General features: G+C 39.7%; 1 protein-coding gene and 1 long non-coding RNA gene across 15 annotated transcripts in view; one reads left to right on the top strand and one right to left on the bottom strand.

Moving 5' to 3' along the window:
* Positions 1-16502, top strand: part of ARHGAP20 (Rho GTPase activating protein 20) — a 133806-nt gene that overhangs the window by 78806 nt on the left and 38498 nt on the right. For 11 of the 12 annotated variants that reach the window (XM_070077924.1, XM_070077928.1, XM_051849486.2 and 8 more), the window contains one exon: positions 11948-12097. In XM_070077924.1, coding sequence (XP_069934025.1) covers positions 11948-12097 — 150 coding nt within the window. Of the gene's footprint in view, positions 1-11947; positions 12098-16342; positions 16477-16502 lie in introns of those variants that run through there. The other variant, XM_051849504.2, reaches the window with a different exon arrangement.
* Positions 12708-16502, bottom strand: part of LOC103349462 (uncharacterized) — a 28289-nt gene continuing 24494 nt past the window's right edge. For 2 of the 3 annotated variants that reach the window (XR_011390546.1, XR_011390548.1), the window contains exon 6: positions 12981-15477. This is a non-coding gene — a long non-coding RNA (uncharacterized lncRNA). Of the gene's footprint in view, positions 15478-16502 lie in introns of all 3 variants that reach the window. The other variant, XR_011390544.1, reaches the window with a different exon arrangement.

Genomic DNA, 16502 nt, shown 5'->3' with positions numbered 1-16502 from the left:
AGGAGATTTTTAGTCACTAAAGAATAATAAACATTTTTTTCTATGGCTAACACTCTTAAGTTATAGTATGTCATAATACATGGGCAGGCCTAAGTAATGATTTTATGGAATACTCTGATAATAACAACACTAAAAAACAAAAATTTATTTGAATCTTTTTTTAAAAAGATTCATTTATTTGAAAAAGTTATGCAGAGAGAGGAAGAGACAGAGATCTTCCATCTGCTGGTTCAGATGGCAGCAATGGCTGAAGCTGGGCCAGGCTCAAGCCAGGAGTCAGGAACTTATTATGGATCTCCACAGCCAGGGGCCCAAAGTACTTGAGCCATCCTCTGCTGCTTTCCTAGGCCATTAGCAGGGAGCTAGATTAGAAGTAGAGCGGTAAAGTCTCAAACCAGCACCGATACGGGATGCGGGCACTGAAGGTAGTGACTTTACCCGCTGTGCCAGAACACTGGCCCTATTTTTGGAACTTATTGTATATGAGGTATTATTCTAATCAATTTAATCTTTACAACAGTGTATGATATACTAAATTTTCTCATGTTATAAAAGAAATTGATAAGAAATGACTTTTCCAAGATCACTAAGGTAATTAGTTGTCCCACAATTTACTTATAGATCTCTTATTTCTTTATTTTTTTTTAAAGATTTTATTTATTTATTGAGAAGTAAAGTTACAGACAGTGAAAGAGACAGAGAGGTCTTCCATCTGCTGATTCACTTCTCAAATGGCCTTAATGGACAGAGCAAGGCCGATCTGAAGCCAGGAGCCAGGACCTTCTTCCGGGTCTCCCATGCGGGTATAGGGGCACAAGGACTTGGGCCATATTCCCTGCTTTGCTAGGCCATAGCAGAGAGCTGGATCGGAAGAGGAGCAGCCTGGACTAAAACTGGCACCCGTATGGGATGTCGCCACCACAGGCAGAGGATTAACCTACTGTGCCACAGCGCTGGCTCCAGATCTCTCTTATTTCAAAGTCTGTTCTTTTACAAAAATGTAGTGTGCTGTCTATATTGTATAATTATTTTCTTCTGTATTTCATTGAAGATTCTTCTACTATGGTTTTTTCCACCACTAATCTTTCTTTTGGATGAGCAAAAGGCTCCAAATACTCAGTAAGAAATGTTATAGAATGATTAGTGAACTGTTCAAATATTCTTTTAAAATTGAAGCTAAAGATAACTTTCAAAATGTGTTTTGAATAGAAGCAGTGCCTATGAATGTAGTTTTGGAAGTGGATTTGGTGTTTTGAGGCATGCAGAGAAATAAAAGTTTCTCCATAAATCCATTGCACTGGGTCCATTTGAGGCTGTAACCAAGGAGGCTGTTAATAGAACAGCAAATAGTTGTTTTTAATTTTTTAATTTTATTAAAATAATGATTAGTTATCCTTTCTTTCTTTCTTTCTTTCTTTTTTTTTTTTTTTTTTTTTTTTTTTTTTTTTTTTTTTTTTTTTTTTTTTGACAGGCAGAGTGGACAGTGAGAGAGAGAGACAGAGAGAAAGGTCTTCCTTTGCCGTTGGTTCACCCTCCAATGGCCGCCACGGCCGGCGCGCTGCGGCCAGCGCACCGCGCTGATCCGAAGGCAGAAGCCAGGTGCTTCTCCTGGTCTCCCATGGGGTGCAGGACCCAAGCACTTGGGCCATCCTGCACTGCACTCCCTGGCCACAGCAGAGAGCTGTCCTGGAAGAGGGGCAACTGGGACAGAATCCAGCACCCCGACCGGGACTAGAACCCGGTGTGCCGGTGCCTCAGGCAGAGGATTAGCCTAGTGAGCCGCGGTGCTGGCATAATTCCTTTATTTCAAAATTATTAAATGAGTTCTGTGTGATAGGTATTATAATAAGAGAATCACAAATGTTTAATTTTCCTAATAATTCTTCAAAATAAGAACTGTTTAACATATTGAATGTTGAAGCTCAGTAGATATTTCATATGGATCAGAGCTAGGTTTGATTGTAGGCCTTAATTCCAATGTCTGGCCCTTTCTACTTGATCACATTGTGCTTGTTAGATGCCTACCTCAGTGCTCAGCCTGGAAGTAGATAAGCAGCAACAAAAACTTATAACCAAATTCTTGAACCTTAGAACCTTAAAGACAATTTACTTGGTTTTGGTTGTTGTAGTTTGTTTTTTTAAATACAGTGTCTTTCATGGTAAATCTCTTTTAAAAAGATTTATTTATTTGAAAGGCAGAATTACAGAGGGGCAGAGGCAGAGAGAGAAAGAAAGGTCTTCCATCTGCCGGTTCACTGCTCAAATGGCTGCAATGGCTGGAGCTGCACCGATCAAAAGCCAGGAGCCAGGAGCCAGGAGCTTCCTTGAGGTTCCCATGTGGGAGCAGGGGCCCAAGCACTTGGACCATCTTCCACTGCTTCTGGGAAAGCAGTAGAGGATGGCCCAAGTGATTAGGCCCCTGCACCTTCTTGGGAGACCCAGAAGAAGCTCCTGACTCCTGGCTTCGGATCAGTGGTCATTGTGGCCATCTAGGGAGTGAAAGACCTCCCTCCCTCCCTCCCTCCCTCCCTTCCTTCCTTCCTTCTCTCTCTCTCCCCCTCTCCCCCCTCCCCCCTTCCTTCTCTCCCTCCCTCTCTCTCCCTCCCTCCCTCTCTCTGCCTCTCTGTAACTCTGCCTTTCAAATCAACAAATAAATCTTTTTTAAAAAACTTCTACTTTCAGAAAGATGGGCAAAATCTGTGCCCGTCATTAACTAACTTACTTACTTTCTTTCTTTCTTTCTTTCTTTCTTTCTTTCTTTCTTTCTTTCTTTCTTTCTTTCTTTCTTTCGGAATACAAATTTCATACAGTACAACTTTAGGAATATAGTTATTCTTTCCACTGTATCCACCCTCCCACCCACACTCCACGGCTCTTCCTTCTCCGTCTCCCCTTCTCAGTCCCATTCTCCATTAAGATTCATTTTCAGTTAACTTGTAAACAGAAGACCAACTCTGTACTAAGTAAAGATTTCAACAATTTGCACACACAGGCATGCAAACAAAAAAACTGGGAACTAGTTTTACAGTTAAGTCTCATAATATAACTGATTGAGGACAGAGGGTCCTGCACATCATCTACTTCTATAACTGACTTTTTGACTTTCTCTTTCACACATAGGGTTAACAGTGCCTCCCCCACCTGTCACCATATACTGCTTTGAAATACCCTTAGGGTCCACTTAAGTGTTTCAATGCAGTGACAAAACGAACTATATACAATTGATTTAAATGCTGTTAAACTTGGTTCATGGAAGATTATTTTTAAGTGTTTTATATATCCATTAGAAATATTTAAAAATGTGAGTGTTATAATTTTTTGCCATAAAGGCAAGAGCCTTAAGATAGACCATAGATATTTGAGGAGATGATTATTCAATCTTGCCACTTGCAAAAAATTTGGATACTATTTTTTCAGGAAAATTTTTTTTTTTTTTGACAGGCAGAGTGGACAGTGAGAGAGAGAGACAGAGAGAAAGGTCTTCCTTTTGCCGTTGGTTCACCCTCCAATGGCCGCCGCGGCTGGCGCGCTGCGGCCGGCGCACCGCGCTGATCCGATGGCAGGAGCCAGGAGCCAGGTGGTTCTCCTGGTCTCCCATGGGGTGCAGGGCCCAAGCACCTGGGCCATCCTCCACTGCACTCCCTGGCCACAGCAGAGGGCTGGCCTGGAAGAGGGGCAACCGGGACAGAATCCGGCGCCCCGACCGGGACTAGAACCCGGTGTGCCGGCGCCGCTAGGCGGAGGATTAGCCTAGTGAGCCGCGGCGCCGGCCAGGAAATTTTTTATACAATCCTTCTTACAGTAGACATTCACAGATCCTTCTGAGCTTAAAAGAATTTTTTCTGAAATAAATAGCAACCCAAAGGCAGTAGCTCCCCACAATGCCACTGTACCCACTCCTAATCCCTAGATGAAGGATTGGGTGCTACCCTGGATCATTGAGTTTATTGAAATAATCTGAGACTGGTGCTTAGTCTTCGTACTAGCCACAGGGGACAAAGTGAAACCTTAGTTTCCATGTTTCGTCAGCTCATCATCAAGCTTCCTTTGGAAACCTGCTTTCTGTCTTTCTACAGGAATATTTCTACATAATCATATTTATTAGTTATGTATATAATATAATTATATTTATCATGTAGAATTATAATTCTAAATAATTTCCATAGAAATTATTTCTACAGAAATAATCTCAGGAGGGTAGGGAGGGTGAGGTGGGTAACATTGTGAAGCAGGTTAAGCCAACACCTGCGATGTTGGCATCCCATATCAGAGTGCTGGTTCAAGTCTTGGCTGCTCCACTTAATGATCCATTCTCTTTGTCTTTCCCTCTCTGTCACTCAGCCTTTCAAATAAATAAATGTTAAAAAAAATCTCAAGGGGAATAAATAATTGACCAGATGCCACATAACACATCAAATTAATTTTAGTAAGTATAATAATAGAATTTTAAAGCTTTCTTTTGTTGGCGAACATATTTGTTCCATTTTGTGCTGGATGTTGATACTGTTTGCTGAATGTTTTTTAGTATATTGTCATTTTTTCCAATACTAAATTAGAAAAAAGTATTAAAACCAAATGTGGTCTTAGAGATTATTTTTGATATTCATTAGAGTGATAAATACCAAATTATTCTCCAATAAAATTACTGCTTTTCATTTTTAAAAACAGGGTCTGTTTCACAAGCATGTAGAAGGAGTTAATATTCTGTTCATAGCCATAAAGCACCCATAGGGGATTTTCAGAAAGGAATGACTGTATTCACCATCACTGTTCTCATATTAATATCCTAAGCAAACAGTAAACAATAGCTAGCTCTGTTTCAGTGAAATATATTATGGGCCGGTGCCGTGGCTCAGTAGGCTAATCCTCCGCCTTGTGGCGCCAGCACACCGGGTTCTAGTCCCAGTCAGGGCACTGGATTCTGTCCCGGTTGCCCCTCTTCCAGGCCAGCTCTCTGCTGTGGCCAGGGAGTGCAGTGGAGGATGGCCCAAGTGCTTGGGCCCTGCACCCCATGGGAGACCAGGAGAAGCACCTGGCTCCTGCCTTCAGGTCAGCGCAATGCGCTGGCTGCAGGGCGCCGGCCACGGCGGCCATTGGAGGGTGAACCAACGGCAAAGGAAGACCTTTCTCTCTCACTCTCTCTCTCACTGTCCACTCTGCCTGTCAAAAAAAAAAAAAAAAAAGAAATATGAATTCATCATCACTAGAATTACCATCAGATACTTATCAGTACCCTTAAATTTACTTAATAACACATCTTCATCTTAGAATAGGTAGAAAATCTCCCTAGAATTCTGTGTATTTAAATAATTCACAAGCATTACTTCCAATATAAAGACTGGAGGATAGGATAGCAAAACAGATCTGTCATCTTCATAAATTTGTAGTAACAGACTACATTTTAGAAATAAAGAATTGTTTTGGATGGTTGTTGTCTTATTTAGCCAGTTCATATTAGATTCACATTTAATTTCTATTGGTCTAATATCATTGGAATTAATAATAGTAATACTATTGGAGCCAGTTTACATTAGACTCATGTTTTTAAAAATTCCTATAGTCCAGTACTATTAGATATTGAAAGTATCACAAGTATACTAATATCCCAGTGGTTTTTTTAAATTTTTATTCCTTTATTTGAGAGAGAGAGAGACAGTGAAAGAGAGAGAGGACAAGCTATCATCCACTGGTTTGCTCCACTAAATGGCCACAACAGGCAAGGCTGAGCTTGGGTCAAAGCTAGGAACTGGGAATTCCTCAGCACTCCAATATGGGATAGCAAGGTCCAAAGCAGTATCTTAACCACTAGGAAAAATGTCCCTCTGTGTCATTTTAATATAAAGATTCAGTGAAATACTTGGTCTTTCTTTTTTTAAAAAATTTACTATCTATTTGAAAAGCAGAATTACAGAGAATTAGAGAGAGAGAGAGAGAGAGAGAGAGAGAGAGAGAGAGAGAAGAAAGGCTTCCTCTGGTTCACTCCCCAAATGGCCGCAACTGCCAGAGCTGCACTGATCTGAAGCCAGGAGCCAGGAGCTGCTTCTGAGTCTCCCATGTGGCTGCAGGGACCCAAGGACTTGGGCCATCTTCCGCTGCTTTCCCAGGCCATAGCAGAGAGCAGCTGGGGCTGGCACCATGGCTCACTTGGTTAATCCTCCGCCTGCAGAGCTGGCATCCCATATGGGCGCTGGGTTCTAGTGCTGGTTGCCCCTCTTCCAGTCCAGCTCTCTGCTGTGGCCCGGGAAGGCAGTGGAGGATGGCCCAAGTGCTTTGGCCCCTGCACCCTCATGGGAGACCAGGAGGAAGCACCTGGCTCCTGGCTTCGGATCGGTGCAGCCCACCGGCCATAGCAGCCATTTGGGGGGTGAACCAACTGAAGGAAGACCTTTCTCTCTGACTCTCTCACTGTCTAACTATCTGTCAAAAAAAAGAAGTGGAGCAGCAGAGACTCAAACTGGCACCCATATGGGATGCCAGCACTGCAGGCGGCAGCTTTACCTGCTATACCACAGTGATGGCACCTGGAATACTGTCTTAAATACTTTCATGCTACAACATCTCGCTTCAAGTACATACATGTTCATGAGATTTCTCCCTCTACCTTCATAATAAGCAAAATAATCCCATCTTTTTTAGCTCTAGAGAAAGAAGAAAAACTAAAAATAAGTAGGCCAAAGGTGAAAAAGCTGAAGAAAACTTCAGAGATACTTCCATCCAGGTGGTTCATAGAAAAAGCAATTTGTAGGGTGTTTATATGGTTACATAGTAGTTAAGAGCATAAATTATCTCAGGAAAAAAAATTCACATTCTAGCTCTGCTACTTCAAAAGTTTAACTTTTGGGAAAGTAACCTGTGATTCCATTTCCTTATCTACTTGAGCATTAAAGTAAGTAATATGAGTGAAGTATTTACAACCATGTTTGGCACAAGGTAGATTCTCAATAAATATTAGTCATTATTTTTAGTCTAGTAAAATGAAAGTCATTGTTTGTACTTATAGCCAATTTTTGGGTAATCTTGGCACTTTATTGCTCTAGGGAAAAGATAATTGGAATGACTCTTTTTCAGTAAGCATGGACTTGCCTATGTGATATCTTAGCTTTCTAATATATTGATAGATATGTATTAGAAAACATGAAATGCTTGAAAACTAATATGGAAAGATTTGGAAGCTTCCTTCGAAAAGATTTGTAGTTTTAGTTTTACATTACATAAATCTTGGCCATCAATAGGTAAGATTTTGAGGAGAGAAGACCAGAGATACCACTGTAGCCAGTCACAGGGCACAGCAAGCAGCTGTGAGCCACCATCTTATCATGTCAAGGTAGGAAGAAATTGCCATGCATCCTGTCGCTGGCAGTTTTCACGAGAGGGAATTCCACAGTGCCCTCTGACTTTTATTTCATCCTGGGGGACTGACTGGGTTCTGAGCAACTGCCAGACTTGGAGCAGGGGAGTCCCCTTGCTTCCTTGCCCTCACTGATTCCTGCAGAGTCCCATACTTTGAAGTGTTACACAGCAGGCCTCTGTTCTGCTCCTACAAACATCAGAGTGAGTCAGTGACATGTGGGAACAAAGGGCAAATCCCCCTACATCCTGCAGCTGTGGGAGTTTTGGGACATTAGCCCCAGAACTACGCTCACATACTCTGTGTGAGCCAGGGGGATTCATCTTAGCTTCTAGGGGCTAATACCAGAAGCAACCCATAAAAAAAAAAAATCCCCCTCCCTCAGAGATCTGGGTAATGATCCCACTATTCCCTGCAACACTAGGACTGTAACAATTAGTTCTAAATTTCTCAATGCCATGGAGATCTACCTGGTGGACATAGGGAAGAACCTACCTGTATTCCATCTTTGTGGACTTACACCCTCCAGAGAAAAATCTCCTATATACCTTACAGTCACCCTGTTGGAATGGAGCAAGGTTCAGTTCACATCCCCTAGTCCTAGGAATAGGGCTGTTGGTATTGTAAGCCACAGCACCAGTTGGACTCTCCTAGCAGGACCTGAGGAAATGTCTGTCCACATCACACAGTCCTAAAACCACAGCAGTTGGTTCCAAAGGCCCTAGTATCATGCACGTTTGCCAGTAGAAGGGGGACAGCCATCCTTGTCTCTCTCAGCACCAAGAACAAGGCCCTGACTATCACAATCACCAGGGAGACTGACACCAAACTCTCTGTAGACCGAAGATACACAGCCTAAGAAACTAACATGGATTGAAATAACCAACAGCATTAAAATATCTAAACTACCTAAAGCAATCTAAGATTCAATGCAATCCCTGGCAAAATACCAATGACATTCCTGACTGAATTAGAAAAAAAAATCCTAAAATTCTTACGGAATCACAAAAGACCCCAAATAGCCACAGTGATCTTGATCAAGAAAAATTAAGCTGGAAGCATCATACCACTTATTACAGCTTTGTAGTATGCTTTGAAGTTAATTAAAATAGCATGATAGTAGCATAAAAACCAATACATAGATCAATGGAACAGAGAGCCCAGAAATGAATCCATGTATATACTGCCAACGAATTGTTGACAGAAGTGTTCAGACCATACAGTGGAGTAAGGATATTCTCTTCAATAAATGGTGCAGGCAAAACTGGATGTATACATGTAGAAGAATGAAATTAGATCCATACCCCTCACCATGTACAAAAATCAACTCAAGATGTATCAAAGACCTAAATTTAAGTCCTTAGACTATGACGATGCTGGAAGAAAAGAGAGGAGACACTTTAAGAGATTGGTGTAGGGGATGATTTCCTTGACAACACCCCCAAAGCACAGGCTACAAAAGCAAAACTCAACAAATGAGACTATATCAAACTCAGAAGCTTTTGCACAGCAAAGGAAATGGTCAGTAGAATGAAGAGACATCCAGCTAAATATGAAGAAATATTTGCAAGCTATATATCCAACAATGGATTAATATCCCAAATATATCAGCAACTTCAGAAACTCAACAACAAAAAAACAACCATTCCTATTAAGAAATGGGCAAAGGACCTCAGTAGACAATTCTCAAAAGAAGAAATGTAAATGACCCAAAAATATATGAAAAAATCACTAGCCATCAGGGAAATGCAAATCAGAACCACAATGACATATAAGCTGATACCTGTCAGAATGGCTGACATTCAAAACACAGTTAACAGCCAGTGCCGCAGCTCAATAGGCTAATCCTCTGCCTGTGGTGCCGGTACACCGGGTTCTAGTCCCGGTTGGGGCGCCGGATTCTGTCCCAGTTGCCCCTCTTCTAGGCCAGCTCTCTGCTGTGGCCTGGGAGTGCAGTGGAGGATGGCCCAAGTCCTTGGGCCCTGCACCCACATGGGAGACCAGGAGAAGCACCTGGCTCCTGCCTTTGGATCAGCGTGGTGCACCGGCCGCAGCGTGCTAACCTCAGCGGCCATTGGAGGGTGAACCAACGGCAAAAAGAAGACCTTTCTCACTGTCCATTCTGCCTGTCAAAAAAAAAAAAAATAACAAATGCTGCTGAGGATATAAACAAAGGGGAACACCTAATACACTGTTGGTGGAAAGGTAAATTAGTGCAGCCACTGTGGAAAACAATGTGAAGATTTCTTCAAATCTCGAAATAGAATCACCATATGATCCAGCAATCCCACTCTGGATATTTGCCTAAAGTACATGAACACATGGTATCAAAAAGATACCTATATCATTATGTTTATAACAGCACTGTTCACAGTGGCCAAAATTTAGAATTAACGGAGGTATCCATCATCAGATTAATGGATAAAAAAAGTTGATATTTATACACAAAGGAATATTATTCAGCTATAAAAAAATGAAATTCTACCATTTTCAGCAAGATGGATGCAATGAGAAGACATCATGTTGAGTGAAATAAGCTAGACCCAGAAATATAAATATTGCATGTTCTCCATTATAAGTAGGAGCTAAAATTTTTAAAAAAGAAATACATGCCTGTGTATATCAGTATTGCTGTAAATATATTTTTATAAATCTTTGTTATATGCTTTTGTCAAACCAGTGGTTAAGAATGTTATACAACTATAGTTTTAATAATCTGTGACTACTTTAAAACTTACTGTATATGGGTCAAGTGGTCATTTTTCCATTCAATTATTATTTTATAGCTGTTGTCCGTATTCCCACTAAACTAGGGTCATTTTGCTTCTTACCAGATAAAACTTCCTATTTGGTGAAGTATTAAAACTTTTTAATGTAAATTTAAAACATGTTATCTCAGAGACTAAAAAAGAAACATTCTAGAAAGGGGGAAGACAGAAGGGTAGGAGGGAGAAAAGCAGAGTGAAGGAGGAAGGAAATACCATTATGTTCTTAGAATTGTATTGACAAATCCTATTGAATGTTAAAAACTAATTAAAAAATTGTTAATTAAATTTAAAAATATATAGTATAAGAGAAAAATCAGATTTTGTCTGTAATCAAGTCTGTTTCACACACATACAAAAAATATATAGTTTCATGGCAGTGAAAAACACTAAAACAAAATTATAGAAAGAAGCCATTGTGCCTTAAGGCACTTTTCTATTATACTCTAATTCAGTGTATCCTCGTAGCAGCCTTGACTCTAGATTACTCTTCATACATATATAGTTCCTTCATTTTATAAATGCTTTTGAAGAGTTTTAGCATTAAATACTCCATGAATTAGAGGAATATTAGGGATACTTCCGTATAAGATCTCTTTGATTTCATTTTAGCTTTTAGTGTTTATATAAGTGGCTGTGAATGTAAGGATATACCCAAGATTTCCTTTATCCTTCTTAGTGTCTTCTATTTAAGTTCTCAGATTCATCAGCAGCATTAAATATGTCAATTAGGTCAAGAGATATGGTGGTTTCCATATCAGAAGTCTAAGGAGGATTAGGTAGAAATTGTCCAAAAGCAATTTCACTGCTGGCTTAAAGAACATTGGTCTGTGTCCTCAGAGATGGATAAATGTGTCAGGCCTACTTTTTTTTTCAGTTTAGGTTCTGTTTTTAGGCTACAGATTTTCAATTTTGCCAGAATATAAGGGAAAATGATTGAAAGAAATCTTTTTTTAAAAAGACTTATTTATTTACTTGAAAGTCAGAGTTACACACAGAGAGATGGAGAGGCAGAGAAAGAGGGAGGGAGGGAGGGAGGGAGGGGGTCTTCCACCCGCTGGTTCACTACCCAGTTGGCCAACGCCGGGTTGAGCAGTCTGAAGCCAAGAGCCAGGAGTTTCTTCCTGGTCTCCCTTGTGGGTTCAGGGACCCAACGGCTTGGGCCAACTTCTACTGCTTGCCCAGGCCATAGCAGAGCTGGATTAGAAGTGGAGCAGCCAGGTCTCGAACTGGTGCCCATATGGGAAGCTGGCACTGCATATGGCAGCTTTACCCACTATGCCACAGCGCCAGTCCCTGAAAGAAATCTTAAGAAAATAACTTATGCTGAACTCTTCTAATTCTAGACAGTGCTTGTCTCCTAAGATGAACATTTTTTGAACATTCAATAAATCATGTATTTTTATGTTTGCCCCCTCAATTTTTTTGAAAATAAGTGTTATAAGTAATAAATGACTTACTTTTTTGTAACAGGAATACTTTTCAAATTTTTCATTAACACTAATTATACATATTTCTGGCCTCCATGACATTTCAGTACATGTGAGCAATGTGATTTTTGATCCAAATGCAGTATTCACATATAAAAACAAAATGGCTAGTTTATGGCTCTTCACTGATATAAATTTAAGGATGAGGACTTCATGTTTCACAAAATTTTCAAAGTCTTCTTGAGCAGAGGTGGCCAACTGTGTTACAATTACCTTGACTGAGCCCTGAAGTTAAAAATAATGAATAAGATATCTGTTGCCCACAGTTAATGAAAACTGTGCAGACACTATCTTAAAATTTAAGAAACAAAATAACAAGAGGTCCTGTTTTTGTCTTTTTCTAGATATAATAATAACTTTAAGATTAAAAACAAAATTAAATTAACTGATATGTGGACAGCGAACTGTGTGGATGAAGTTGGAGAAGGCAACACCAATGCCATGAGATCCTTTGTCTTGGGCTGGCCCACAGTGAACTTTGTGGCCACTTTCAGGTAAGAAGCACAACTTGGCCTATGTTTACCTGGGTTAACTGCTGTGCCAATGTCTAGGATATTTTATTCTGATTGCAGATTACATCAGTTTTTTAAAGATTTTATTTATTTATTTGAGAGGTAGAGTTAAAGACAGTGAGAGGGGGAGAGACAGAGAGAAAAGGTCTTCCTTCTGCCGGTTCACTCCCCAAATGGCCGCAACGGCCAGAGCCACACTGATCGAAAGCCAGGAGCCAGGAGCTTCTCATGTGGGTGCAGGGGCCCAAGCACTTGGGGTATCCTCCACTGCTTTCCCAGGCCACGGCAGAGCTGGATTGGAAGAGGAGCAGCTGGGACAAGAACCGGTACCCATATGGGATGTTGGCATTGCAGGAGGAGGGTTAACCTACTGCGCCACGGTGCTGGCCCCAATATTTTATCTTTTGATACACACATACCTCACAAAGATACTTGTGTGACTTATGTTTCCTCTCAAAGAGCTTTTGCTTAAAATATATGAAAATTTAATGGTAAATATTTGGAACTCTTAGAGTCATTTACCCTCATTTGACAAATGATTGTTAAAGGGGCTTTAATGAAACTACTAGGGGAACAGGAACTTGAGGGTATATGGAAAGGGAGAGGCAGAGGGGTCCAATCCCCAAGACCTCATCTCGAATATAACCCTCCTCTAATGTGTAGGTGTGTGTTTTACATACTGAGTTCTCAAGTATTGTCAGTCTCTTCAGAACTCTGAAGTAAACTCTCAGGAAAGCACATTTTATAAAATAGCTTAATTAAGTTTGAGTAGCTGGTCTATACTCCCAAATTTTCTAAAGAATTAGTTTCCATTGTACAAATAAAATTAATGTCACAAAATAGTGGGTTGCCTGAATTGTACATCGGTGTCTTTGGTATCTGTAGAGCTGTTCACAGTAAAAGAAAATTTATGACCTGAAGAAGTGAAGCTTCCCAAGACTTTCAAAGGCTGGGATGGAGTTAGAGAAGGTATGAATACAGAATAGTTGCCATCTTGTCCTGAACCTGCTTAATTGCATTTTTTGGATTCAGGGTGAGCATAGCAAAACTGCTATTTTAGACAACTGTGTCCCTACTGTAGTGTTTGTTGTACAATTGAAGAGTTGGTTGCACATGGTCCTTTTCATTCCTGCATCTCTTCCCATTCTGATCAAACTCCTCAGACATCGTTCTAGAGCCGATGACTAAAATTTTTAGAACTGTTAATCTTCTAATAAGGGACAAGTATGTCATTAAATTGCATTTGGATTTTTGGCCTACCACAAGGTTTTAAGAGCTTATATGGAAGGAATGTGTATTTGTATCATCCTCTGCATATCTTCTTTCTGTGACAGATTTCTGTACATAATATAACTTTCTATTAATTTAATTTCCTTGGAGTTACAGGAGAAAGGGAGTAATTTCAAGTGTGAGGGAGGTGACTACATGACATTTTTAAGCAAAGAATTTCCAGGACCCTTTTTTAAGAAGAGTTGGCAATGTGACAACATATTTTACTTGAATTATTTTGCTCAAACTATGATTCTTTAACCAAATGATCAAGGTTAACATCACCAGTGGTCTTGTGGATATTATGAAGTCTTTGATACAATATGATAAAAAGGGCAGTTTACTTCTGTGATATTTCTCCCCCAAACCTGTAACCCCAGTTTAATTATGAGGAAAACATCCATTGAACCCAAATTGAGAAATGTGTAAGATGCTTAACCAGTCCCCAAAACTGGCAACGTCAAAAGACAAAAAAAAAAACAGGAAAGACAGAAGCTGTCACAGATCAGTCACTAAGAAGATCCTGGATTGGCTTCTAGAACAGAATAGAATTAATGGAGGAAAAAACTGGTAAAATCTCAGTGAAGTCTGGAGTTTAGTTAATGGTCCTGTGCCAATACCAATTCCTTAGTTTTGAGAAACAGGCCATGATAATATAAGATAGTAACACTAGGGGAAACTGAAAGTTCAGGAGAAATATGCAAGGACTCTGTGTATTTCACCTTTGTAAAGTTTTTGGAAATCTAAAATTATTTCAAAGTTAAGTTGTATTTTTTAAAAAATGAAGTGTTGGATATTTCTGCCTTTGGTATGGCAGAGTAAACTCTTAAGAATGGCCACTCTACAGTTAAAAATATGCTAACAACAGTTTATTCTCTGAGGGTTCTGAGGAGTGAACAAAAGTTGGTACATTTTGGAGAGGCACTGAGAGGTACCAGCACAAAATGACGTCTCTAGTTTCAAGGCTGTAGCCTCAAAGCAGTCTGCAGTCACATCATGACATGCAGGTCACTAAAACTGACAAAACCAACAATTTTCTGGGGTGAAAAATAAGAATACAGACTCTGGGGTCAGTCACAATTATTAGAAAGTGATGGGGGGAGGTCTCAAAAGGAAGCACTTCAGAGAAGAGAAGCTCCAAATTCCGTGTACAGACACTGTCCAAATCTGGCTGATCACTGAGCTCCACATGCATGGGATATAGTTGAAGCAGCTTGAAGGTGAGACTGAAAGAGTTGAACTGAGTGTTTCCTGCCTACCACAGGTGAGATAGTTTGTCACTTGGTCTATCAAGTTAGTTTCCTGCTGAAACAAAAACTAAAGCAACACAGAATGCAGTCACCAAAACAAAGCATTCATAATGTTGAGAATACAGCCTAAAATTTCTTGACTTATAAAGAAGAAAGAGAAAAGATAATCAGAAAAAGGTCAACCCTGAGATGACCCATGTGTTGAATTACAAAAAAAAAAAAAAAAAGGCAGTTTTTCTAAGTATGCATACTTGGTAAAAGGGAAAGTCAGTTAAAATTAATGAGCAGATAGGAAATTTCAGCAGAGAAATAGAAAATACACAGGAGAGCCAACTGAAAATTCTACAACCGAAAACTGCAGTGTAGTAAGTTAAAATGTCTTGTGCAGAATGAAAGTGAGAGAATTCAGTGAACTTAAAGATGCATCAATACAAATTGTGCAGTCTGAAAAACAAAGATTTTTTTAAAAAAATTTCTTTATTTGAAACACAGATTTACAGAGAGTAATAGAAAGACAGATCTTCCATCCACTGGTTCACTCCCCAGATGGCCACAATAGCAGGGCTAGACAAGGCTGAAGGCAGGAGCCTGGAACGGCATTCAGGTCTCCCATTGGGTGACAGGGACCCAAGTACTTGATTCATCTTCCACTGCTTTCCTGGGTGTGTTATCTTGGAGCTAGATCAGAAGTGAAGCAACCGAGACTCAAACTGGTGCTCATGTGGGATGCCGGTGTCATAGGCGCTGCTCCACAACACAAGCCCCAAAGATTTTTTAAAGGACAAATGCATCAGAGACTTGTGGAAAACTATCAAAATGCATAATAAAAACATAATTGGAATCCTAGGAATAGGAGAAAGAAGGAATGGGTTAGAAGAAACATTTGAAGAAATAATTATTTAAAACCTTTAAAGTTTTTTTCCAAAGATATAAATTTATAGATTCAATAATTTCATGAACCCCAAACAGGATGAATATGAAGAAAACAGTCATGTTGTAAAACAATGCATTATATGTAGGAGAACAACCATTTGCATTATTGTGGACTTTTCATTAGAAACTGGCAAAAGAAAAAAGAAACTTTGGCAGTCAGAAGTGAGTGGAACATCTATAAACTGTTAGGAAAAAAAAAAATGTTCAACCTAGAATACAATATCAGCTAAATTATCCTTCAAAACTGAAGGTGAATAAATTATAAGAATTTATTTCCAGCATACCTATTCTACAAAAGACATGTTAAAAATAAAGTGAAATATTGGCTAAAGTGAAATATTGTCAGAGGGAAGTTTGAATCTTTAGGAAGGGATAAGACCACTGGAAATGCTGTGTTATCTCTTGATTAAATACTAGGGAGATAGAGGTCATGATTCATTTACAGTTCCATAAAGCTAGCAGCTCAAGAAACATTCTCTTCTACCCAGTTACTATAATATCTATTTAAAAAAAAATAAAAACTAATAATAGCTTTGTAATCCAAGACTGAAAACAACTGCCAGAATCTGGGAGGAATTCCCAGTGGAGTCAGATGGGGAAAGTGAGCCATCCGCATGACCTTTCCATGCTTTACTTTGGGAAACAGAGCAGTAACAGCAGATCCAAAAAGGTTCAGAGGAATTTCATATCTCTACCACTGCCTGTACTTTGATTCACATACCTGCGATCTGTGTCTACTGGAAAAATAGGTGCTACACCTTGATTTTACAGATAAACTAAATGACACACTGGGAACACTGTTCAGAAGACACAGGAAATACTTAAATCTGACAATGATCTGTCTACAAGAGGAATCAGAAGAATATTTTAACTTAAGTACCTAGTATGATTCTTAGACTTCAAACTGAGGTATGCTTATTTATTTATAGATAAAA

This window comes from Oryctolagus cuniculus, chromosome 1 (assembly GCF_964237555.1).
Source record: "Oryctolagus cuniculus chromosome 1, mOryCun1.1, whole genome shotgun sequence".
Lineage (NCBI taxonomy): Eukaryota > Metazoa > Chordata > Mammalia > Lagomorpha > Leporidae > Oryctolagus > Oryctolagus cuniculus.
Note: the sequence above shows the minus strand (reverse complement) of the source record. Positions and strands in the feature narration are given on the sequence as shown.